This window comes from Solea solea, chromosome 11 (genome assembly GCF_958295425.1).
Source record: "Solea solea chromosome 11, fSolSol10.1, whole genome shotgun sequence".
Taxonomy (NCBI): Eukaryota; Metazoa; Chordata; class Actinopteri; order Pleuronectiformes; family Soleidae; genus Solea; species Solea solea.
In genome coordinates this window covers 3,245,175-3,268,738 of record NC_081144.1, presented here as the reverse complement: position 1 = coordinate 3,268,738, position 23,564 = coordinate 3,245,175, and the positions used below count along the sequence as shown (strand labels likewise).

General features: G+C 43.2%; 1 protein-coding gene across 12 annotated transcripts in view; it reads left to right on the top strand.

Moving 5' to 3' along the window:
- Positions 1-23,022, top strand: part of LOC131468161 (serine/threonine-protein kinase WNK2-like) — a 46,368-nt gene extending 23,346 nt beyond the window's left edge. For 2 of the 12 annotated variants that reach the window (XM_058642127.1, XM_058642126.1), the window contains exons 8-30: positions 320-599; positions 692-807; positions 2,018-2,872; positions 3,466-4,446; positions 5,079-5,258; positions 5,903-6,334; positions 6,644-6,952; positions 7,038-7,081; positions 7,635-7,794; positions 8,322-8,438; positions 8,629-8,799; positions 9,068-9,110; positions 9,265-9,363; positions 9,699-10,480; positions 11,340-11,397; positions 11,484-11,557; positions 11,859-12,517; positions 13,114-13,340; positions 13,491-13,691; positions 14,789-14,887; positions 18,499-18,543; positions 19,088-19,401; positions 19,522-23,022. In XM_058642127.1, the coding sequence (XP_058498110.1) occupies positions 320-599; positions 692-807; positions 2,018-2,872; positions 3,466-4,446; positions 5,079-5,258; positions 5,903-6,334; positions 6,644-6,952; positions 7,038-7,081; positions 7,635-7,794; positions 8,322-8,438; positions 8,629-8,799; positions 9,068-9,110; positions 9,265-9,363; positions 9,699-10,480; positions 11,340-11,397; positions 11,484-11,557; positions 11,859-12,517; positions 13,114-13,340; positions 13,491-13,691; positions 14,789-14,887; positions 18,499-18,543; positions 19,088-19,401; positions 19,522-19,866 (6,591 nt within the window). In that variant the 3' untranslated portion in view covers positions 19,867-23,022. Of the gene's footprint in view, positions 1-319; positions 600-691; positions 808-2,017; positions 2,873-3,465; positions 4,447-5,078; positions 5,259-5,902; positions 6,335-6,643; positions 6,953-7,037; positions 7,082-7,634; positions 7,795-8,321; positions 8,439-8,628; positions 8,800-9,067; positions 9,111-9,264; positions 9,364-9,698; positions 10,481-11,339; positions 11,398-11,483; positions 11,558-11,858; positions 12,518-13,113; positions 13,341-13,490; positions 13,692-14,788; positions 14,888-17,002; positions 18,544-19,087; positions 19,402-19,521 lie in introns of those variants that run through there. The other 10 variants (XM_058642133.1, XR_009241682.1, XM_058642132.1 and 7 more) reach the window with 10 other exon arrangements.
- Positions 23,023-23,564: the final 542 nt, after the last annotated feature.

The following is a 23,564-nucleotide window of genomic DNA, read 5'->3' as shown; positions in this document are numbered from 1 at the left end:
TCTGGTCATGACTCACCCACTCTAATGACTCTTCAGACAGGGAGATATTTTTTCTTTTCTAGTGAAGAAAGTGGATCTCCTTTTCATCTGATGTTGCCTCACTCATTTATGTTCATGCTTTCTGTTCTTTGCCTCCTGTGTTCGTATTTGCTGATGTAACAGCCCAAACAGTTCTGCTGCACTACTGACAAAAGGAGTGGCTCCCCAATGCTTTAATCCTTGAAAACTTCCTTCCTCCTTCTCCCTTACCCTCTCTTCCCTTACATGCTCACTACTAAAAATACCCTGTAAATAATACTCTTTCCTTCCCCTTTGTCAGGTCGAGTCTGGCTTCTTCCACGAGAGTGATGTTAAGACTGTGGGAAAGTCGATCAGAGACCGCGTGACCCTGATCAAATGGAGACGAGCGAGAACCGTATCTGCCGCAGCTGAAGGCGACCAGGGTGAAGGAGGACACAGGGTTCAGGTGGCATCGTCTCAGGGCATCTCTGTTGGGCCTGCACATGTAGGACAGCCCCCTTTGCTGGAACCAGAAGAGGCGGAGACAGACCAGCACAACAGGCTGCGTAACCTGCCAGCCAGTGCCACTTCAGTGACGTGTAAGAGATTCAGCTCAACACGTCTAATAAACACATTTTCTTGAAATTTGACTCTTTATGAGGCCTTGATTTGTGTGTGTGTGTCTCTGCAGCGGACAGCACACTTGACAGTGGCATGGGGTCCACTGTGTACTCCGACTCACACAGCAGCCAGCAGAGTGTCCTCTACCAGTCCCTGCTGGAACCTATTACCATGGCAACACAGCAGGTCTGTATCAGGATCATACACACCCAGAAGGACCCTGTATGATCACATTTTATGTAAATGCACACGGTTTTTAAAAAGCAGCCACTTGCTTTCATACTGAACTCGGGAGCTACATTCACTCACATTTAAAGGATATTCATCTGCAGAGTCAACATGCCATTTTTTGTTTTTTATTTATAACTTCATTAACACAGTCATGCTTGTTACATTCACATGCATTTTTCATGTCCAAATGTAAGTTTCCCTTTCTTATCAGGAAGTTCTTTATTTTGTTTTAATTAGGGATGCACGATATGGAGATGGACGATAAATACCAGCCGATATCAATAACTTAAAAAAAGCCCTGATCTAATTACAAACAACAGCTCTGACTCTTTAGCAGCTAAAGGCAGAATATGTGCACCGATGTTTGTAAACACAGCAGAGGCAAAGTTGGCCTTGATTCGGTTGATTGATTCAGACAATTGTTTGTATGATTCAAAGCTCAAACTCGGTATGTACATTGCAGTTTATACTGTTGAAGGAATATTTGTTTATTTGTTTAAGCTTCAAGCTAATTAGGCTAACCACGAGCACTTACCTGTCTAACAAAGCTCAGGATCCATCTTCTCCTTCAGTGTTCACCAGCACCTTCGCTCTGGTTTTGAACAGCTTCTGATACCTGACTGGTTGTTAACTGATAGCCCCGCCCGGATATAAACACACTGGCCAAATGTTGCTGCCCAGAAATGTCCCATCCCAGAGCAAATCAAACACCTCCCCACTCTTCTAGTGGCTCATTAAGAATGATTGACAGTGATTACTTACTATAAATTGTTGTTTTTTTTTAGGAAAATTCCGCCAATATCTTATATGACACCACGGAGTAATGATTCAACGTTGCATAGCTCTGACCAAATAGTTCTGAGTAGTTTTCTTGGACAGAACCAAAATATGATGGGTGGACCAACATGCATCATAAAAATGTTTGGCTACAAAAGTAATTTGAACAAAATTCAAGTGCTCCTTAGTAAATTACTTAAAAGCGCTATGGCTATAGCATTATTGCACTTATCAGATCCACATACATACTCAGAATAATTAAAAAATAAGATATTCTTCCCAAAATCGGCTGGTAATTTGTCAGGCCGGATATTATCGTGCGTCTCTAGTTATGTAAGCTGTTCATTTTGAGTAATACATGTTTGCTTTTGGATTGTTCCTCAATCAGTGCCAGAACAGTAGCCCTTTTCTGACAGATCGTCCTCGCTCCTGTGAAAAGGGTGAAATGTGGGGGGCAACTCTGAGCCCGGAGCTCAGGATCCGTTTGGGAGCTGCCGCCCGGAGAGGAAGTGCCCCCGTCCTTGACACGCACAGGGCAAACCACATAGCTCAACTCCATGCCTTCAATCAGTCTCGGAGATCAATCAGCCCCAACCCTACTGTTCCAGAGGACCAATCAGAACTCTGCCCCTCTGAGCTTCACACGGAGGCTGAAGATGGGTTTCCCCACAGGTGTGCTCTCCCAGTGCTGCAGGTCCCCCCAGTCACAGAGTACCGACGCAACAGCGACACCTGCATCCGACCACCGTCTGAGGCCAATGAGAACTTAACAGTACCCCTGCCAGGTGGACGCAGACATTCTGACCTCAGTAGTCTCCTTGGTATTCATAACCACTTTGCAATCCATAAAACCCACATGTGCCAGGCCTGTCTCTCTATGATTCTCTTGAGGTCACAAGAAGTTATTCACCGCCACCCTTCTTTTATCGTGCCAACACACCACTGTCCGTGCGACTTCAGACACCACCCATTCTCAGGTGAAACGATGACCACACCTAGTTACGTTCGGCCAAAAAGTTCCAGCGATTGCTCGGATTTCTTGCTGCTGCAAAAGTCCCTGTTCAATATAATCAGTCGCAAAGCACCTCCTTGTTACACCGCCCCTACCCAGGCCTCGTTGCTGCATCCCCCAGTTGCCCACAGACCTGCCTGCAGTCATGAGGACAACAGCCAGGCGAGTCATCTCCTGAGTGCAAGTTCAGGTGGGGACCAAGAACATTTCCAGGAAGTTCCTGTGGCAGTGGTAGGTCACAGTTCCACTTCCCATATGGAGCCAACACCTGCTTTACTAAGTTCTCCCAGCCTGTAGGAGGCATAACACTGATTCTGCATGGAGCTGGTCTGGTCTCCTGTCTCCTCTCCTGAGTCTTGCTGCCTGCGTAGGCCTCTACAGCTGACCATCTTTCTAGAAATCATAAGCTTGATCATGTTGTAGGAGGGTGGATCAATCTTTAATGGGCACAGTTTTCTGCTGATTAACCAATCCCTTCAGATTTGTTTTAATATTTTCTGTATTTCTGCTTTACTAGCAACACTTCTCTCTCTTCTTAGCTTGCCTTGAATAAATGGCCTCTTGATTGAAGAAGGGGTGGCTGTCTGATATCCCTTCTGTCAGTCTGCTATTCCTCCCTTGTGTCCTTATTTTATCCCACACCTGTCACCGCCTGCTCATTGTTTGAAACAGATGTTACATTAACTTATTTTTATCCCCCATCCTTTCATAATACTTGCACCTGGTATGATTTAATACAATTGGTTAAACTAGTAGTTGTCTGTTGTCCATGACCTGACTCTCAAAGAGTGTCTAACGCTACTTTCTCTGCTTTGATTCCTTAGACGAATTCTGCAGGTCACCAGAATCAACATGCTGTCCAGGGCCTACCTTCTGCGAGCACAACAATGAACACACCACTGCAGTATCTCCAGCCTGGACACAGTTACCCTGCTCCTCCGTATGCCGGTCAACCTGGCACTGCAACACCATCTCCAGCAAGTCTATGTATGGTTGGCATCCACAATGCAGCCAACTCTTATGTACCAAGTGTGCAACAACAACAACAAGCCGTACCACAACATATCACACAGAGCCAACAAGCACCAGGCTATCAACAACAGCAGCAAGCAACAGGTTTTCCTGTGCATGGCCAACAAATGAGTCTGAACTCTGTGGCTCCAGCTCAACAACAAGCTCAGGCTACATCAGGATATCCTGCTCCAGTTCAGCAACAGACTGCAGCTGCAGCCCTGCCAGCACAGCAGGCTCTTGCATCAGTCGCTGCAGCTACGGCATCCGTGGCCCAGTGTCATCCTGCACAAGCTCCCGGCACACTGCAGCACATCCAGGCTGCAGTCAAGCTGTCAAGTCAGCAGACTGGTCCGAGCTCCTCCACACCAGCACATTACAGCCAACAGATTCAGCAAGAGCACCAACAGCTGTTATCACAAAATACTCAAGCCAGTGTGCAGCAAACACAAAATGCTGGGCAGTCTTATCATCAACCTGTGCTCCAGCAAAACCAAGATAACATGCATCCGCTATACCAACAGATGACGCAACAGTCTCAACATCAGCACAGTCAGAAAGCCATGCAAACGGCAGGTCCACTGCAGAACCAGGATGGGACCATGTCTACAGTCCAACAAGTTCAGCCTCCAACTTCTCAGCTTCACCCTGCAGCAGATCCACTTCGGCAGGTTGCAGCTACAAACCAGAGCCAGTACCAGCCTGCACAGTCGTCCGCTGCTGCTCCACAGAGCTACGGAGGAGCCACTCCTGCCTCTTCCCAGCAAAGCCAGGCAGCACATTTTTCCCAACAGGTGAGCTGTGACGCAGCACATTACGGCTAGTTGACATACACAGGGCCCCAGTTTTTATTTTTTTGCGTTGTTTTTCCTCCTCTGACCTTGCCGTGTTTTCATTTCTTATCAGTTTCAACCCTATCTTTGCATCGCTGCTTTCCTGAATCAGGTAGAATGACTCGACACTCTTTGTCACTGTGGGTGGGTCCGAAAACACTGCGCTCAAACCAGTTAATGCTGTTGTTTGTGGCAGCATTCTTTAAGTTTTGATCCTACTCGCACGATTGCCCAAGGTTTTGACTTGTGCTGCAACTGCATTGAAAGCAGCTGAGTTGGGGTGAATGAAAATAAAGAAACGGTTCAATAAACAGGATTTCCTAGGACATGAGCCAAGAGAGATGATGTGAGCAGTAATGAAAACAATAATAGCGGGTTTTATCTTCTGCATCCGCCAGTCCTCCCAGGCTTACTGTATGCGTGAGTTTATTGGTATTAAACTACGTTTGTATTTTCTGGTGGATTCCAGGCTTTAAGGGACCAGGAAAAACAATCAAAAGCAGGAAAAAACAGATTTCCAAAGCGAGGGGTGAATTTGAAACTGCTGCCATTACAGCCTCCCTATTTTTCTCCCCTTCCTTGCTCTTCTGTAGAATATACCTGCTGGTCAAAGCATTTCACAGCTAGGACAAGATGGACAGAATCTTAGCCAGACCACATCTGGTATGCTGACTCAGGCACTTCCTCCTCAGCAGCCAGCTCAGGCCAATGTCTATCAGCAACTTCAACCTCTGCAGACATCAACCTGTTTACCACCAACACGCCCACCCCAGGTCTGTTTCTGCATGTGTGTACCTACCAGCAGAGGGTCTGTGTCGGTCTAGAGTTATACACACGTATACTCCATCTCCATCTCTATTCCATTTAAGTAGCGATAAATTCTGACTTTTATTTGTCCTTGTGTTCTTTTGAGCGTGGAGTTGTACATGTGTGAGCAATAGGGTGTTGCCATGGTTACTGTCTTCTTAGTTGTCTCTTTTCACCAAGACAAGGGCGCACAATCGACTAGACTGGAAGCTCACACCGTCAGTGGGTACGGTCCACGGAAATGGGCAGATTTCAGAATTTGTGTCACACAGACCCTAGTGGACCTCTGTGCACACCCTACTCAAATACTTTAAGAATTGGTCTATTATATCAGTACATATGCAGTAAATGGTTTAAAATGAATGTCTGATGGCATAATTTAGACACTACTCTCACCCAACTTTGTTCAGGCATCACTCTGAATTCCCAGTTACTGCAGCAAGCATCAATTGCATTAAGTAAAACAAGTAATACTCCTTATTTGTTATATTTTATTTACAGACCAGAAACAATATTGACCCTGCAGCTAGTTTTTCTTGACGTACCAGCAAACTTGGTTCTCGAGAATGTTTGATTTTCCTCTTTTTCTTCTTTTTTCTTTTCCCTTCAGTTTCCTTCACAGTATCCCACAGTCCAGGTGATGACAGCTGTGCCTGACTCTGAAACTTCCTGTCCTCACTCCTGCACTGCTTCTCACCCTTCAATCTCCTCCTCTCTCAATCCCATCTTCCTCTCTCCTGGTCAGCCCCTTCCTGTGACTCCCTCTGTCTCTCCTGTCTCCCCTCTGCACATTGAAAATTCACTAGTTTCACCCATCCCCGTGTCCCTCATACCTTCCCCATCACCTATGCTGGGTAGGATGGAGCCCACATCCCCGCAGCACCAGCCTAATGCTGCTTTGAAACAGAGCATTAGATGTGATGCTTCTCATTCACAACCTGCAATTATATCAGCATTTACCACCCATTCGATACACACACACATTTCCCCATCTCTAAACACACACCCTCCCAACAATGGCAGCACTCAGTCTCTAATTCAGGTAATTATGATGGCTGCAGTGAAGTGCAGATGTTTACTGAGGAGGTGTGAACTGGAATTTGAGTGTGTGTGTGTGAATTGAGGATGGTTTAATCTGTGGTTAATGTGCATTTACATGTACAAATCCAATCCAAAAATGGGAAAAATAGTTATTAAACATATATTATAGATGGAAACCTGGTAGACTGGAGGAATTGATTGCAACCCAAACTGTGTAACAGTCAAATACATGTTTTGAATCTCAAAAGAATTCAGTAAAACCGTTACTTATAATAATAAAAGTATTAAATGCTGTATTTTTGTTTTACAGCAGGCCCAGGTGAGCCATCCTGAGCACGTCCCCTCTGCTCAGTCTGTCCAGCCAGCACTTTTCTCCTCACCTCTGCAGAATGGGGCTGATCCAGGCACAGCCACCTCAGTTGCCAATCTGGACAATGGTAACCCATGCCAGCTGGCCCCACAGGCCCAGAGTCAGGTCCAGGGCCAAATTCCTTTGCTGCAGCCGTTGGACTCTCAGAGAGTGTCATCTGGGTCTGCCAGTTCCAGTCTGACTCAGCAGAAACATCTCGGTTCTGTAACTGGACCCGCAGGTCAGGGTCCAGCAGAGACCAACACAGAGGTATGAACACATGACTCATCTCAGCATTAGTACACACACATATTTCTCAGGAAGTAAATCATTTTTTAAATTCCCTCTGTTTCAGGAACAAGCCACAGAGAAACATACTTCAGGACAAAGCTATGACAGGTACTTGGGTTTTTTTTAGCACTTCAAATAAATGCATATTTAATCACATTAATCTCAGGCTTTATATATTTTATAGAGGAATGGAGATGCTGTTTATTAAGCTGTGACATAAATGTTGACATTATGCACATGGTCTTTCATGGTTCAAACTTAAAGAGTTGGAATCGATCTTGTTAAAGTCTTACAGTTCAGCATCTTTTACAAACATCACAAGTAATAGAACAAAGGACAGAGCACTCTGAAAAACACCATCTGTTGATCTTTCATGTTTCTATGAACAACAGTGACTAAGGTTTTGATCTTCAAATTAGGCACAAATTCAACACAAATACCATATTTCTTTTAAGTTAATATGTCCATTGTCCCCATTGGCTGATATGTCCTAAACATATTGTTTTTATTAGTTTCTTATCTGTAGAAACTCAGTACGAACATGTTTCTAATTCTGAACCGACAGTAGCTCACCTCAATAGTCAAACTATTTATTTACTATTGAGATACAAATGAATGAAGCAGAGCTTACACTAATATGCTGTGCTCCCCCCCCCCCCAGTGTCAACTCTGATGCCATGTCAGGGAAGGAGATGAGTGATGGTTATGAGGGGACACATGGAGGTAAAGGTGAAGCGAAAGTCCGCAAACACCATCGCAGGTCCACACGCACTCGCTCTCGCCAGGAGAAGACCAACAGGCCAAAGCTCAACATGCTCAATGTGAGTGCTGTATACATACATTACATTAAATATTCATATTCCACTAAGCAACATGTGTCCAGCTAACACAATAGAATAGTTACTACGTTACTTTGGTAAGCTATGTGTTCTCTGTTATTTAACCAGACTGAATCCAGGAAACATGGGAGTTGTGTGGTGCAGACACAGGCTGATGCATGCAGGTAGTCAGCCAGTTGTTTAGAGGAGCGAGCGCTGTCGGCAGAGCATGCATTGTCACTATCGGGCAATCTCGTTTGTGAGAAGCTAAAATTGCACTTAACATCCAGGTTTATTTTTAGCCGCAGAATCCACTTGTGCAACTTTTCATGGGTGCTGCTTTATGAAGCTGTCTCACTTTACCATGTCGTGCCGTGTGCTTCCTCCTTCTCGTCTGCTCAGTCGCGTCAAATAACGCACCGCTCTGTGTGCAACGCAGGAATATCGTCACACGAGAAAACAAAACCACTGTTGTACTGAGAAACGCAGTCATGTGGAGCTGAATCAGCATTGTGTGAACTCTTCTGCAGGTGTGCAACACTGGGGATAAGATGGTGGAGTGTCAGCTGGAAACTCATAACCACAAGATGGTCACTTTCAAGTTTGACCTGGATGGAGATGCACCAGAGGAGATTGCCACGTACATGGTATGCAGGAGACAAAGTCATAATAGTTTGAGTTGCTGCCTGGATGTTTTCTCGTGGCTCTGAACTTCACAAATGTCTGCGTTGCTGTTTCCAGCTGCATTGCAGTAAAAAAAAGAAAAAAGAAAATCATATTGGACTCATATTTATTCATAGATGCATTAATTGTCTTGCTTTTTATACTTAATTTCAGGTGGAGAATGATTTCATTTTACCATTGGAGAAGGAGGTCTTCATTGAACAGCTGAAGGACATCGTGGACAAAGCCGAGGACATGCTGAGCGAGGACACGGAGGGTGAGAGGAACTCCGATCAGGGAGGCAGCCCCAAACAGAGTGAAGGAGCTGACACTCTGGGAACAGAGGTGAGAAAGCAACTGCAGATAATTAGTGTTGTGATAATGCAGCCCGTCTACAACGGCCTTGAATACATCGTCCTTGATGGCACTATGAAGATGAATTTGCCTCAACGATGCCAAAAATACCAGACTTGCCAAAGTGAAATTTTAATCTATTTTAATTTATATCTGAACTTCATCTCTTTGGCTACTTGAGAAAACCGTTTGAATGTCTCGTCAACTGATGCATATGCATCAGCGCTGAGTAATCTGTTTCTTTTCTTTGGAATTGAAGGCGTCGTCACCCAGCACCCAACAGCTGGTGTACCAACAAAATGGTAAGAAATCTACATGCATTCAAGCTAGAATCGGGATGTTTGTATTCCCCCTTTCTGTGTCATTGTGCTTGTACATGGTCGGTTATTTGCTTCAGCGTCTGCACAGATTTTTCAATATAGGTGGATTTATGTATTTACTCTGTGTCCTTGACAGTCCTCCATACTGGGAAGCGCTGGTTTATTATCTGCCCTGTAGCAGAGACGCCCATGCCGGACAAAGAGGAGACTTCATCTCACATCTCCACAGCCCAGGGTATGCAGCTCATCACTAAACCAAGTGCTTTAATGCAAGGGCTTGCTTTTTCTGCCAGGAGCATATTTTCTATTGAATAAATGTAATAATTTGTTTTTCCTGTTGTTGATATTGAATATGCTGCACATGCACTCCTGTGTGCGTCTGTGCAGTTATACTGTTGGGGTCAGTTATGTAAGAGTGCTTCTGCAGTGGTGGCAATGCAGGATTTATACTCCCAACTGAAGGAGCCGGATTGGGGAAGACGAGCTGTGATGTAACGCCCCAGGTCTCACAAGACCCAGACCTTCTTTTTTTCTTCCCCTAATTAACTCTGACCGTTTTTCTTCCTTCAGAATCTGAAAACAACTGCAACACATCTACAGTGGCTACACCTGTCGCATCTTTATCCTCACAAAACCCGTGCTCCTCCTCAGCCTCTCTGCCCCCTGCTGCTCAGACCTCAGCGCAGCCTCCAAACCAAAACATTGGAAAAGCTCAAGTGCAGCAGACTCAGCCCTGTGTGACTAAACATTCCCTTGCTGCTGGTGGAGTCAGACATCCAAACCCCCTTCCCGTGGAAGAACCCTGCATCTCTGCTGTCTCTATGGTGGTGGATATGCCGTGCTGTGCGATTGTGCCACCTGTCTCTCTGGATGTGAATGTGGCAGAGAAAGGACTCGCTGGTGGTTTAGCATCATCTCAAACAAATCAGTCAAATGAGGAGAAGATCAGTCCTACGGGAGAACTGCCCCCTCAGCTGGCCTCCCATCAGTCTGTGGTCCTGCAGCAACCCTATGCCACGCCCATGCAGCCCGGGACAGGGACCTCTCAGCCTCAGAGTCCGGCACATCAGAGCTCCCAGAACTCCCAATCGTCAAGCCACCAGCAGTCGGCGAGTGGCGGGCCAGGAGAGTCGGACAGTGAGGGACCACGCAGGGTGGAGTTTGTTGACCGCACCATCAAGACTTTGGATGAGAAGCTTCGAAACCTGTTGTACCAGGAGCATCCTCCCTCTCAGCCTTCTGCCACGACGTCTGATCCCCAGGCCTCCAGCGCAGAAGGAGTCGGCTCCCCTCCGGTGTCGGATGGCCAGAGCACTGACGTAGCACCCTCAAAGAAGAAAGGGGAGCCACTGGTAAAATACACTCTTTCTATGTGCTTTTCTTTGTTTTTATAGTTGTGAGGAAGAAATGATGGCACAAAACTATCACTATGTGGAGTTTTTTAGCGTATCGCACTACGTGTGGGTCTGAATCCATCCTGAATGTGTCCTCAGAACACAATCTGTCCTCTTCAGCGGACATCCTCTGACCTGCTGCTATTTCACGGTTTGATTTTTACACAAATCTGCGGCCATACATTGATTTTTGTAATTTACATCGTGTCAACTAGTGCTTTGGTTCACTCCAATTCTCCTTACTCGTTTTGTCTCCGTCAGTTGTCCCAGACAAACACGTGGACATCAGACTCATCCGTACACTGGCATCACTGTGTATTTGAAAACATGTTCGGGTCTCATGTGATCACAGGAGTTGCATTCAGAAGGCATTTTAACGTCAGGCATACTTCACACTGTCCGCATGTGATCGGATTAGTGAGGGCAGATGTTAATACCAGGTCTGAACTGGGCCTGAGTGTCCTCCTCACAACTCTGTGTGATGGACGGTAAAAAGCGTGAGCAGATGTTGGTTAGGAGCTAAGTTTATGGAATCATTATTGAATTGTTTCCCTGTACTGTGCTATTGATTTTGACCAGTGGCTATAAAGAAAGCCTAAAGAGATGAGGGTAATGCCAGTCCAGTAATTTGCCATGATCTCTTTCTCTGGTGCTGCATTTTAAATCGAGCTCTGACTCGTTGAGTCTAAACTGAGGTCAGGGGAGGTTGCTGGCTGGCCTCGCTGCACTGGTCTAGCACATGTAGTGATTAACCATTTGCCACTATTCAAATGCCTGCAACCTCCCACTCACACAACCTTCTCTCTTTCTCATTTAGCCTCAGATTCCAGAGCGCACAGATAGTGTGGGTGCACTGAATGACTCGGCAGTGGCCGGTAAGAAACATTATTTATGTAATGGCCTTATCGGATCATTCATTGTGCCTTTTTTGAAAAAAGAATTGTCGTTCTTTCTCTTGTAGGTGCTTATGTGGATTTGAAAGGAAGAGATGTGACTGCCACCTCCACTTCATACAGCAATAAAGGCTGTTTTCAAGTAAGAAACCACATTATTGTTCAGGCTCTTAACTAATAAATAAATGTATATCTTTGCACAGACAGTTAAAATTGTATGTATGTGTGTATATGAATATGAGCCACGTGGTATAGAGGTGGTATAAAATGTGTTGATTTAGAAGTAAGAAGTAATTTAAAAAGATTTAAAAGATGCTAAATGAACTCATATTGAACAATGTTTCAGGTTGTGATATCAGTATTGGACGTGAGAATGTGTTGGTATAGTGTAAATGTTCATGGAACCTGATTTAGTTGAAAATATGAGCTTCTTTTCCTTCCAGATCATCTCCACTTCACCAGTTGACACTTGCCATTCGGAGGAACATAAGGCCAACTCTTGCAGTTCCCCAGCACCCTCTAGTGGCTCTGGAGGGTCTCACAGTCAGACCCAGGGCCTATGCAGGAAAGAGAAGCCAAGTGAAGCTGTGGGCAAATCGTCCAAAACAGTCGCAGCTGATGAACAAAATGCGGGAACATCCAGAGTCCACAGTTCCAACCGCTATTCTGCCCCACCAAACCTCTACAAAGCCACCCCCACTTCCAGCCCCGATATCTCCCCGTGCCACATCCCCCGGGCTCAGACCATCGATACTCCGACCCCCAACCGCCATCACTACTCCTCTCACCTCTACTCTGACTCGGCAGATGAAGACAGCAGCAGCATCGCTCTCCCGCCGGTGCAGCCCGCTCCCCCGGCCAATGCCCTGTCGGAGCACAGTGGCAGTGACCTCATGAAGAGGGCAGTAGCCTTCCTGCGGCGCTCCGGCAGGAGCAAAAGTGAGCAGTACTCTGAGTCACCGGGCCGACAGCCCCTGGCGATGAACGGTCACGCTCCCTCTCCGTCGGCGGGACATGCCCCCTCGTCCTACATCAGTAGCGACAATGACTCCGAGTTTGAGGACGCTGATATGCGGAAGGAACTGCAAAAGCTACGGGAAAAGTAAAGTAACGTCCACACAAAGCTATAACCTTGTATTTTATAGCCTCATTTGCAAAAAGAGAAGTGATTTCTCTCCCCACAAATAAGAGCCATGGTCTTACTGCTTTAATTGCCTAAGTATTGAATTTTCTGCACATTAATGCAGTTTTTTTCAAAGTGAGGTTTCTGCAGTATGAGCTTGAACCTCAACTACAAACAAAGCACATATTTGAATACAGCATGAATTCAAATGTTTCAAGATTTTCTTGTAGCATACTGTACAATACAATATGTGCAGATAGTCACCCTAAATCTCTGCAGATGTTCAGGTTCATTAAAAGAGCAGATGTTTTACAGAAAAGTGAAATGATTTGCTTGCATGCAATTTTTGTGACACAAATTCAGTTGTACTAACTGAATTGACTTCTTTTTAAATCAATTAGTAAAACATGGTGACAAGAGAATGTCACATGACAAAGGTATCGCATCTGTGACCTGTAATGATCGAGTGGATTAGGGTTAGAGAGGATTACGCAGAGCTATGGAATTTTAAAGCACCTTCACAGTGGTCTTTCAGATGTTTAATTTAATTATTTATTCATGTATCTTCTCACCAGACACATGAAGGAGATCTCTGAACTGCAGGCTTTCCAGAGGAGTGAGATTGAGCATCTGTACAAGGAGCTGGGCAAAACTCTGCCTCCCAATGTGGGCTTACTCCACGCGGCACCCCCTAGTGGCCGTAGGCGTCGGGCCAGCAAGCACAAGCTGAAGGCCGGGAAGCTGCTCAATCCCATGGTGCAGCATCTTAAAAACAATCTTAACAGCGCCACTGAGAGAAAAGGTGTGTATGTCTGTGTGTGTGTGTAGGTGGCATTACGTGATTTACGTGACAATTGCACATTTTAATTACAGTAGAGATGAGAGGGATTGAAGTGTGATTCACAGAATGATTCATGATTCTGAGTTATGCTGTTTTTGTTTTCGCACCAAGGTGAGAGCTCCCCGGCTAAAAGTTTACTTCTGTCTGATGGCTCTGCACACTCCAGTGGCAGCTCCAGCAGTCGGCCCAACTCTGTCCCAGAGCAGGTTCTCACACAGCAGCCCTGTTCCCTGAAGGGCTCGTTCTCCTCGGACAACATCTACTCTGGACTACACGGCGATGGAATGACCACTCAGGCAGGCCCTGCCCAAGGTACACATTATAGGTTCACGTCATGTCTGTGTCTGCGTTAGGGCTGGGTTTAAAAAAAATAAAAAATAAATCAGTTTTCCAAGTCATATCAGGTTTTATTTTGAAGAGCCAATATTGATTCATAAAATCCTGATCACGATCAAGTGAGACTAGTGAAGCTAACCGCAGAAATACGTCCTCTCGCTGCTTTTCAGATGATTCCGTGTTTGCTATTGTTGCTCAGGACAGAGGACAGTTTTGTTAGTCTGTGTCCTCAATTGTCTCCTCAAAACATCACAACATCATTTTCTGATGAGCAAAGAAGTCATGGGTCCATGCCAAGCTTTGTTCACAGCACCCTCTACTGGACAACTGGGTAATTACTTATAAATAAAGTGTGCATTTCGTAGCTGATATTTTGATCTTGAACAGCTTTTTGAAGTTTGAATTTTCCAGATTTTGTACAATTTGCAGCATTAGTTCTGTGAAAGTCTTTTTCATAACCAAAGAAAGTTGAAATATCTGTAAATTAATCAAATTAAAAACCAAAATGAATCAAACTGGAGCCTTGTGAATTGGAATCAAACTGATACAGGAAATCTGCAGTGGTACCCAGCCCTAGTGTGTGTATGTGTGTGTGTATGGGACATGCTATCTCATAAACTGCCATATGAGTAAAGGTAAAGACTTGTTTGTTATTATTATTTTTTTTTATTAAGGAGAAGTGGCACTGTGGGAAACACACACACACGTGTGTGTGCATAGTTTTCCACTATACACAATCTGTGTCACTAAACAGAAGTCAATTTCCAACCACTATTAACAACTTTTGTGGTTGTCACTCTCATAATTGAATCACTTTTATCATAAATTATCATCATATCATACATTAGAATGTTTCACAGTTGATTGAATACTTACAGTGCAGAGAATAAAGAGTAAAGTTGGAATTTTTCTGGTTGATATTTATGTTTGACCATAATGTGTGGTCCTGCTTATTGTACACTCCTTCTTAGTGTCCTTTGCTGGTGGGGTTTTCTCATCTCAGTCTCTGTGCACTTTTACAAAGTGTTTCTCTTGTTTCTCCTCTTCTTCCCTCTTTATATTCACTTTTACAGGCTGGACCGTTTACCACCAAACGTCAGAGAGAGTCACCTATAAATCTAGTAGCAAACCCCGCACTAGATTCCTCAGTGGACCTGTGTCTCTGTCCATCTGTTTGTATTTGTTCTTTTCTACTTCCCCCTCACTTGCTTCCATCTTTTTTTTTATTTAACCTTCCTCTTCCTCTCTTTATTGTTAGTGAATATAAAAACAGTGGATCCTCGCACTCTTCTCTCCTCCCCCCTGACATACAGTACATTTTTATCCCCCACCACCTCCACAACCTTCTCCTCTTCTGTATAGTCTTTTTTTGTTTTGGACCTTCAGAGGATAATCCATCACATTCACATCTTAGTTTTTTTTGGATAAGAAAACTTCATTAAAGTCAATTAAATCTCACTCAACCAGAATAAAAGGCCTGCGCAGCCAGAACATGTTTATTTTTCTTCAAGCTGTCGGTGGAACAGGTCTGATTTTATTTAAGTGAGGTTGTTTTTTTTTTAGTTTCTACACTAGTGCAGAGAAGTATGTGACAGTCAAAGACGCTGTTTTGTTATTTTCCCAACAACAGAGCCCTTATATGTCTTCTGATATTTAGATCTATGTCCGATCAAACGGAACAAACAAAGATTCTGTGAAACTTTTTGAAAACAGCTTTCTTCATTTCTGCAGAACAGATTTTTTTTTTTTTTTTTTTTTAGATACTTTATTAATCCCCTTAGGGAAATTACTCTCAGTCTCAGACTGACTGATATTCTCTGCATTTGACCCATCCTAGAATTAGGAGCAGTGGGCTGCTGCAATGAGTAGCGCCCGGGGAGCATTGGGAGTTGGGTACCTTGCTCAGGGGTACCCCAGCCCTTTTTTGGCCGGGTGGGGATTTGAACCAGCGACCTTCCGGTTACAAGTCAAGTTCCCTTTCCACTTGGCCACGGGCTGCCCAGATGCAGACTTTCAGACCTGTTGTGTTTTCTATATTTAGATCCCGTTACTGAGAAGACAACTAGGTGTATTTGTTGAAATGTCCGTGCAGGAATAAGATCCTGTTTCAGAGTAATTCCTTTACCTTTTATCTTCAAGTGTTCCTGAGTGTTTCCACCAACTACTCTATATTTCTTATAGAGTCTCAGGTTAACTGTGTGGAAGCAAAATGGCAAAAAAAAAGTTAAAATTGTGCTCTTCAACAGCATAAATGTAATTTTGTGTAATCAAAAAGCAGTGGCCATTTTACTAATGGCGTGTTTCCACTGGCTTGCCTCGCCTCGGCACAGCACGGTTAAGTTGTGTTTCCACTAGCATAGTACCAGCTCTGGCGAGGTTCCAAGCGAGCTGAAGTGATAGAGTGCCGTCACAGGAAGAGACGTCCGACACAAGAATCAAGCCGAACAGTAGATCAGTTAAAAAGACTTAACAATCATAAAAAACGTGGGTTAATCTCCAACAATTACCAGGGAAATGTCTAAAATCTCAATATTTAACAGAGGAGTCTGGTGTATTTAGCGACAGCACAGTGTTTCAGAACAATTAGTTTTAATGAACGGAAAACAACTGCTGGCGAGCTGGGGCCATAGTGGAAAAGGGCCCTCAGTGTTCTGAGTTGTAATAGTTCCATGTTTCAGAAAGAAAGAAAGAAAGAATAGAACAAAAATACTGGTTTTACACATTCCAAATAACCTCAGAATGTCTTGTCATCCTCTAGTGTTTTGGCCTAAAGCTTGAAAGAAAAAGGACATTTTTGTACATGCCTTTTATTCATCTGTATGTCTGAACTCCAATAAGTATTGAATAATCACTGTATCTGTTTCTCAAGTCATAGAACCACAGTTACACTCATGACATTCATTTGTGAGCTCAAAGTCTCATCCTCCTCCTCCTCCTCCTCCTCCTTCACACAAACGCTTTGTGCAGCGCTTCTGGCTTAAAAAAATATAAAAACAACAACACACAAACGGACCAAGTGAAACATACTGAGGCTTGTGAATGGCTAGTCCTCTCCAAACATGGGCCTGAGGTCAGATCTGATCTGTGTGTGTGTGTGATGGTTACCATATATCAGGGTCAGCTGAACACAATGACAGGTCACCACATATGTAAAAAAAAAAAAAAAAAAGAGCGTGCCAAAAACCTCAATAATACCCTGTTTATTTGTTGTACGTCTCCATCCACTGTGATTTTTAATAACATCTCCCTAGTCGAGGCACCTTAGCCGTGTGTGTGTAATAACACAGGGAAACACAGCGCCCTCTGCTGTGCCAGAGGAGAGCGCGCTCTGTCCCTCATGTTTGGACGGAGAAGACGTGCATGGTGCAGGCAACCAGGCAGGGCACTGATGGACACATGCTCCGCCACATGAAGGGCTGTATCATCAATACTACTACTTTTTTTTCTTTTTTTTTCCTCCGTCCACCTCTCCCGAGTTACCTGCATGTTTCTGACAAGTGCTGACTCTGATGAATCCCCTTCTCGTATGTGTGCTCGTTCCTTTTTTTTACGTTTTTTATTTTCATTTTTCTTTTGGCTTCACATTTTTGTTTCACAGGCATTCTCACGTCGACAAAAGGGATCTACTTTTAGCCCACTCTTAGAGAACACTGTTCTGTTGGGATTTCAGTCTACCAGCTAATGGATCCTAAATATCCCACTCTTAATTTGAGTAGATAATTAAGATGATCGTGGCTGCACTTCAGCAGATTTCCATTCATTACAAGATAATTTAATCAAAAAGAAAAAGTGGCTCTATGTCACTTTTTCTGGATGTTTTGTCGCTGTAGCAGAGAGTTACAACTCTCACAGTTTGAATTTACATAGACCCTGTTCACACCTGGCATTAACATCCTTACTGAGGGAGATTCATGAAAACGTCCAGCTGGACGCAGTCCATCCTCAGGACGAATTAGAGACCAGCCTCCTCATTTTTGTATAAATCCCTTGAGTGGAAAAAAAATAATAATCTCAAATCGTCAGTTTTCGAGGGTTTCTTATGGCGTACTTTAAAAAAATGTGTCTTTATCCGTCTTATCTTTTTTGTTCTCAAAATGATTTCTATAGATTCTTTTAATTTATTTTTATGTATAAAATATACAAAAAAATGTTTCATGCTCATGTAAAACAGATCTCCAATAAAACAAATAAGCTTAAAAAACAATATAAGAACAGAACAACACTGCCTTCATTCACACTAAGACACTACACACTAACACAATCGGCAAACTCGCAAAGTGTTCATCTCTAGATCGTCTCATGGAAAGTTGTGTTTCCGTGTGGATGAGGCCTCAGGACGGATGTTGTTACCGGGTCTGGACGAGGCCTGTGAGCCAGGATCAGGGTGCAGACTGAGAATGAAATGAAATCAGTGACCCATTAAAATAAAAAAATAAATATCTTAAGGTCTCCATCCTAACGAGGTCCTTAATATGTGATTAATATGCAGCATCACTCCACAGGCTAGGTGTGCTCTCTTTGTTAAGCCGGCCAGGTTCACTCTTCACTAAGTCAACAAATATTCACCCACTTGAAAGTAAAATAATACTTAGGTTCTTTTTTCTTTTTTTTTTTTCCAGTCTTCCTCACTGATTTTCCAACCCCCCTTGTCCTCCCCCTCCTCTTTCTCTCTCCCCAGTTGTTTTGATAACTCAGTGTGCTTCTGAAGCAGCTTGTCCAGATGTGGTGTGCAGTGTGTTCTGGCCTAACTGTTTATGTCTTGTGCTGTTTTACCTTCTCATAGGGTCCACTCTGAAACGACTATGTCTAGGCAAAGAGCGCAGTAGTAGTAACTATCTCCTTTACTTTCTTACTGTCTTTCTTACCCTGTCCTTACTTCTTATTCTTTTTTTTAGTCCTTATATTTGTATGTGCACTTTATTTTCTCTTTGTTTTTTTGTTTTGGCACTTTGAAAATGTGGCGTTTTTTTAATGAAACTTTTGGGTCCTCTTCAGATTGTTGCATTACTTGATATTTATATTGTGGTTTTGCATGGCGGTGTGTGCCTACGTGTCTTGATTGCAGAATGTTGTCATTGCTTGCATATCCAACATTTCATTTGTATAGAATTTGCTCATCCCGTTTATGTTGCAGTCCGTTGGCTACTGTTAAAGCTGTGTGTACACATTTACTCAAGCAGAACAATTAGGACTATTCTTGAAGTATTAAAGTTCTGTCCAAAATTCTTAGGTTTTGTTTAGTCTGACAGCAAAAAACCACAGGAAGTGGTCAAAACATGTCACATGACGCCATACAGTAGCCAATTGATCTGAAAGCTCTATTTCCCTTTTTTCGACTGAGCAGATTTCTAAGACCTGTCGTGTCTCCTCAGGGTCGTCTTTCAACACCAGCGCTGCTCAGACTGCCTCCAGTCACACACAGCCATCGCTCGCCACGGCCACAGCCACAGCCACGCCCTCGCCGTCCGCTCAGCCTGTCGCACGCTTCGCTCAGGTCCAAACCAACAACAGCAACAACAAGCGGGGCATGTTCACAGAAGACCTCCACAAACTGGTGGACGACTGGGCGAAGGAGACCGTCGCGGCGGCCAATCAGCCGCGACCCTCACTGAACCAAATCAAACAACAGACGCGCCAAAGGGACCTGGAATTCAAAGCTCCGCCCACGGGAGCAGCTGCACATGAGGTACTCGAAAATGGAGACGTGCACTAAGTGTGATCTTTTGGATTTTGCTCAATCACATGTGATGTTATTGATGAGGTGCGGTGTGCACTCTTTGGTTAAAACGACTCGCTTCTGTTCCAGATGAAATGCCATGTTGGTACCAGCAAGTTCCAGCTGCCTCTTTCCTGCCCCCTGACTGCTGCTTTAGGCCCTGGTATGCCCTCAAGCCTAGCTCCCAACCCCTCAGCAATGCTCCCTCCTGGTCACCTCCTGCCAGCAGGCTCCTATGGTGGGACGGTTCCCGGTCCGCTTTACTATCAGCAGTGGTCCGGCATGCCTAGTCCTGTAGGGTCAGCGGGTTCTGTAGGTATGCTTGGTGCTGCAAGAATGACGCCCTATACCACAATGGCAAACCCAGGGATCCAAAATTACCCTCTTATTATGCACAACCTGGAGAAAGGCCCCCACACCACTAGGACTACCTAATCTGCTCAATAAAGTTAGTCGGCGTGTGTATGGATAAGATGTCGTCCACCACTGTACATAACATGACTGTGTTGATCTTCTTCTGTGTACATCACATATCACTGATCTGATCAGCCACGACATTACAACCACCTGCCCACCCCCCCATTCCACCTGAACATATGAGAACATGTTTCAAACATGTTTCATACAACATCTGAAGGTGTCGCCAACGTCTCTGAACTGCTTTCACGAGTGCAATGAGGCTTCTGTGGATCTGTCATCGTTGTTCAGCACATTCCATGAATGCTTGATGAGGTTAAAGTTGGGTCATTTCAGGTGTCGGCACCACGTCATGTTCCTGAAACCATTCCCGGTCTGTTGTTGTTGTTTTTTTTTTTTGTTTTTTTTGCAGTATGGTGGCAAGTGTACTTGTCCAGCACTGATATTAAGGTTGGTTCTACGTGGATGCCAAGACCCTGAGATCCTTGGATCATTGCCCAGAGAATCACACGCTGTCGACACTGGATAGTTAGACACGCACTCGCATTCCTGATGTTGATAAAACCACATTTTTCTGTTGCTCCGTGTTTCAGTTCTGACACCTAACGCAACTTTCTATCACAGCTGTCATTAAAACTGTCTGTAATTTGTAGAATTTAACTAACGTTCGCGTCATCAGTGAGACTTGTGTACCCATGACCTTCTTATCAGTTCTCTGGAAACTCCCAAGAAGACCTGTTGTTGTTGACTCTGACTGCCATGTAATGATCATCATCATCATCATCATCATCATCATTAGTTATTCTGGTCATTAGGTCAATTTTTCTTAATTTCAAAGATTTCATCTTCAAAAACAACTTATTAATTTGCTGCGTGATAAATCCACCAGGTGTCATAACATCAGTCGCTTCACCTCCAGTGGTTTTATTGTTGTGGCTCATTGGTTCATATCTGTAAAGTGTGAATGTGTGTGTGCGTGCGCATGTATGTATACTATACAGTACATGTGTGTCTGCTTCAGCCGTACAACACAACACGTTGCTGTGTCTGTGGTCAAGAAAAACAGATTTCACTTTATTCTCGGTTAATTGCAGTTTTCACGTTGATTTTCTTTTCTTTTTTTTTACTTTGTTTTTGCCTTATTTTTCTCTGTTAAACGTAAATTTAAAACACTACATTGGAATCCAAATACCAGTGGTATGAGAAACTGTAAACAGACAGTATTTATGATAAGAATATTTGAAGGAATGTAGTGCCTTGAACATTGATTTATTATGTTGTTATTTTTAATTCTTTGAAACAAAGCATGTCTGCATCCAAGTTATTTGGTAGCTTGAGTGCAGTCTCTCTATTTTTTTTTTTTTAATGCATTACAGACACTTTAGTTTTCTCGGTTTACATATTAATGCCCTTGTAGTACTGCACTATTAACACAGTATATGCTCTTATTTAAATAATAATAAAAAAAATGTATTTTTACTTTTGTTTACCTTCCACCCCTGTGACACAAGGATTGCCATAGTGGTGAAATGCACCGTTGCCTTGCAGAAACAAAAGATAATAATAATAAAAATGTACGACTGGTGACCGGGAGGAAAAAAATAAATATGCCAGAAGCCAAAATCCACGTTTTTTCAGGTCAAATGGTTCAGCTGGACACAGCCTGTTTTTGTTTGTGTTGGTTTTTCTTTAAAGGACAACAGTGTGCTCAGAGGAAAGGCAGTGTCCAGAGCCATATATACTAGACTTAGTTCTTTCTACAGTATATGCCTCTGATAGTGTTCTGATGAGAATGTAGCAGTGACTATTATGTGATGGCTCGAGGCTTTAAAAGTGCAATTTAACCCCTCCACAAAGCTTTGATCGTGGCCTTGCCACAAGCCTTATTGTTATTATTATTATTATTATTATTATTATTATTATTATTATCTCAAGTTGAAAAGTTCCAAACTCACCAAACCAAACAGAAGATAAGCCGGGGTGAAATATCAAAAACCATTACAAATGAAATCACTACTGCTTACTTGATGTGTTCTTTCGACTTGGCTGTCCTATAACTCAGCAGCGTACACTGTTTGTAAAATGTTCCGTGCAATCAATCACTCGTCAAAGTCTGATGTCTTTAACTTATTTGTCAAAAGCTTGATTGTTTTTTCTTTGTTTTTGTTTTTTTTTTGGATGCCTGCTATCATCTGTACAGTTTCAAACAAGATGGTACATTTAAAAACAAAACTTCTCAAATTGAATTAACAAACAAAGCGGTGTTATTGTTGCCTTGTTGAAATTTTGACATTGTGTTGATTTCCCAGGTTGCTTCTGACGACATTTCTCTCCTTGTTTGTAATATATTGCAAAAATTCAAACGACACTTGATGTGGGGGATTTGCACAACAGCTGGTCTCCCCTTAATTTCGACTTAAGTTCTTGTGTTTCCTATAGTGTATAAAGTGTTTGTTTGTTTGTTTGTTTGTTTGTTTTTTAAATCACTGACAAGCATGGCCAACGTTTCCACAAAGCAAAAAGACAAACAATACTGCTCGTACGGTTCGAAATCTCACTCACCACAACACATTTTGAAAGTTTTCAGCACCCCGATCCTTCCAAGCTGTGAACTGTACAGTTTTCTTGTAGTTTATATTTGTACATTTTTGTTTTTGTTTGATTGTGTAAAGGGTGGCAGTGGCGTTGGTGATGGTGTCTGAGGGGTTGCTTTTGTTGTACAGTATATTATTCCATCAATTCGGTTTGAATTGGACTTTTATAGGATTATTATGCAGAGTCTTCTGCTTTGGTGAAATACTTCCAGTAGTAAGAGATTTCTGTTCTCTGTCACTTGTATCTGGTATATTTTGTTCCACCTCCCTCGCCGCGGTGAGCAGACAGGGGGAGTAAACTACTGTTGCCATATTCATTCCGGGTGCAGGGGTAGAACTGCAATGGAGAGTTCCTGACACTTCATACTCAGACTCATATCTCACCTCCCTGTGGACCGCGTCGCCCCCTGGTGAATATGCTATGATTGTCAAAAGGCTTGTATTTAAAGTGTGTGGGATTGCTTCTGCCTGCTGTTATGTCCCACTGCATTAACCCCCCGACCCACCCCCACCCTTACCTGCTGCACTCTAATCACAGACTGTATGTTTGAGAGAGAAATAAATATTATTTTGTGCTTGGCGCCATGTGTCGTGTTCATTTACTCAGGCAGTAACACTCTTATTTGAGATTGGTTTTATGCATCAGATTGTTTTACCCTGTCGATAATCTGTTTGACTTTGCTGACATTATGAAGCACTTTGTAATGTGGATCTTGAAGAGTGCTTAAAAAGATTAAAATTATTACATTATAAATAATATTGATATATTTTGGAATAAGCTTTTTGAATATATCAATTTAATCTATTCAAATAACGCTAATATCTATTCAAATTAAGTGTTCATAGACTTAGTTGAAAATGATAATTTGATGTGTGTGTGTAGTAGTGTAGTCGTAGCAGTAGTAGTAATAAAAAAAATTGGCACTATTAAATGCTACTTTCCTTGCTGGTTTTATGCATCAAATTGGTTTTGCCCGTCGATTTTATGACTATATCTGTGTTTCACTTTGCTTATATTATAAAGCACTTAATAATGTGGATCTTGAAGAGTGTTTTAAAAGATTAAAATTAATATATTATAAATAATACTGATATATTTTGGAATAAGCTTGTTGAACATGT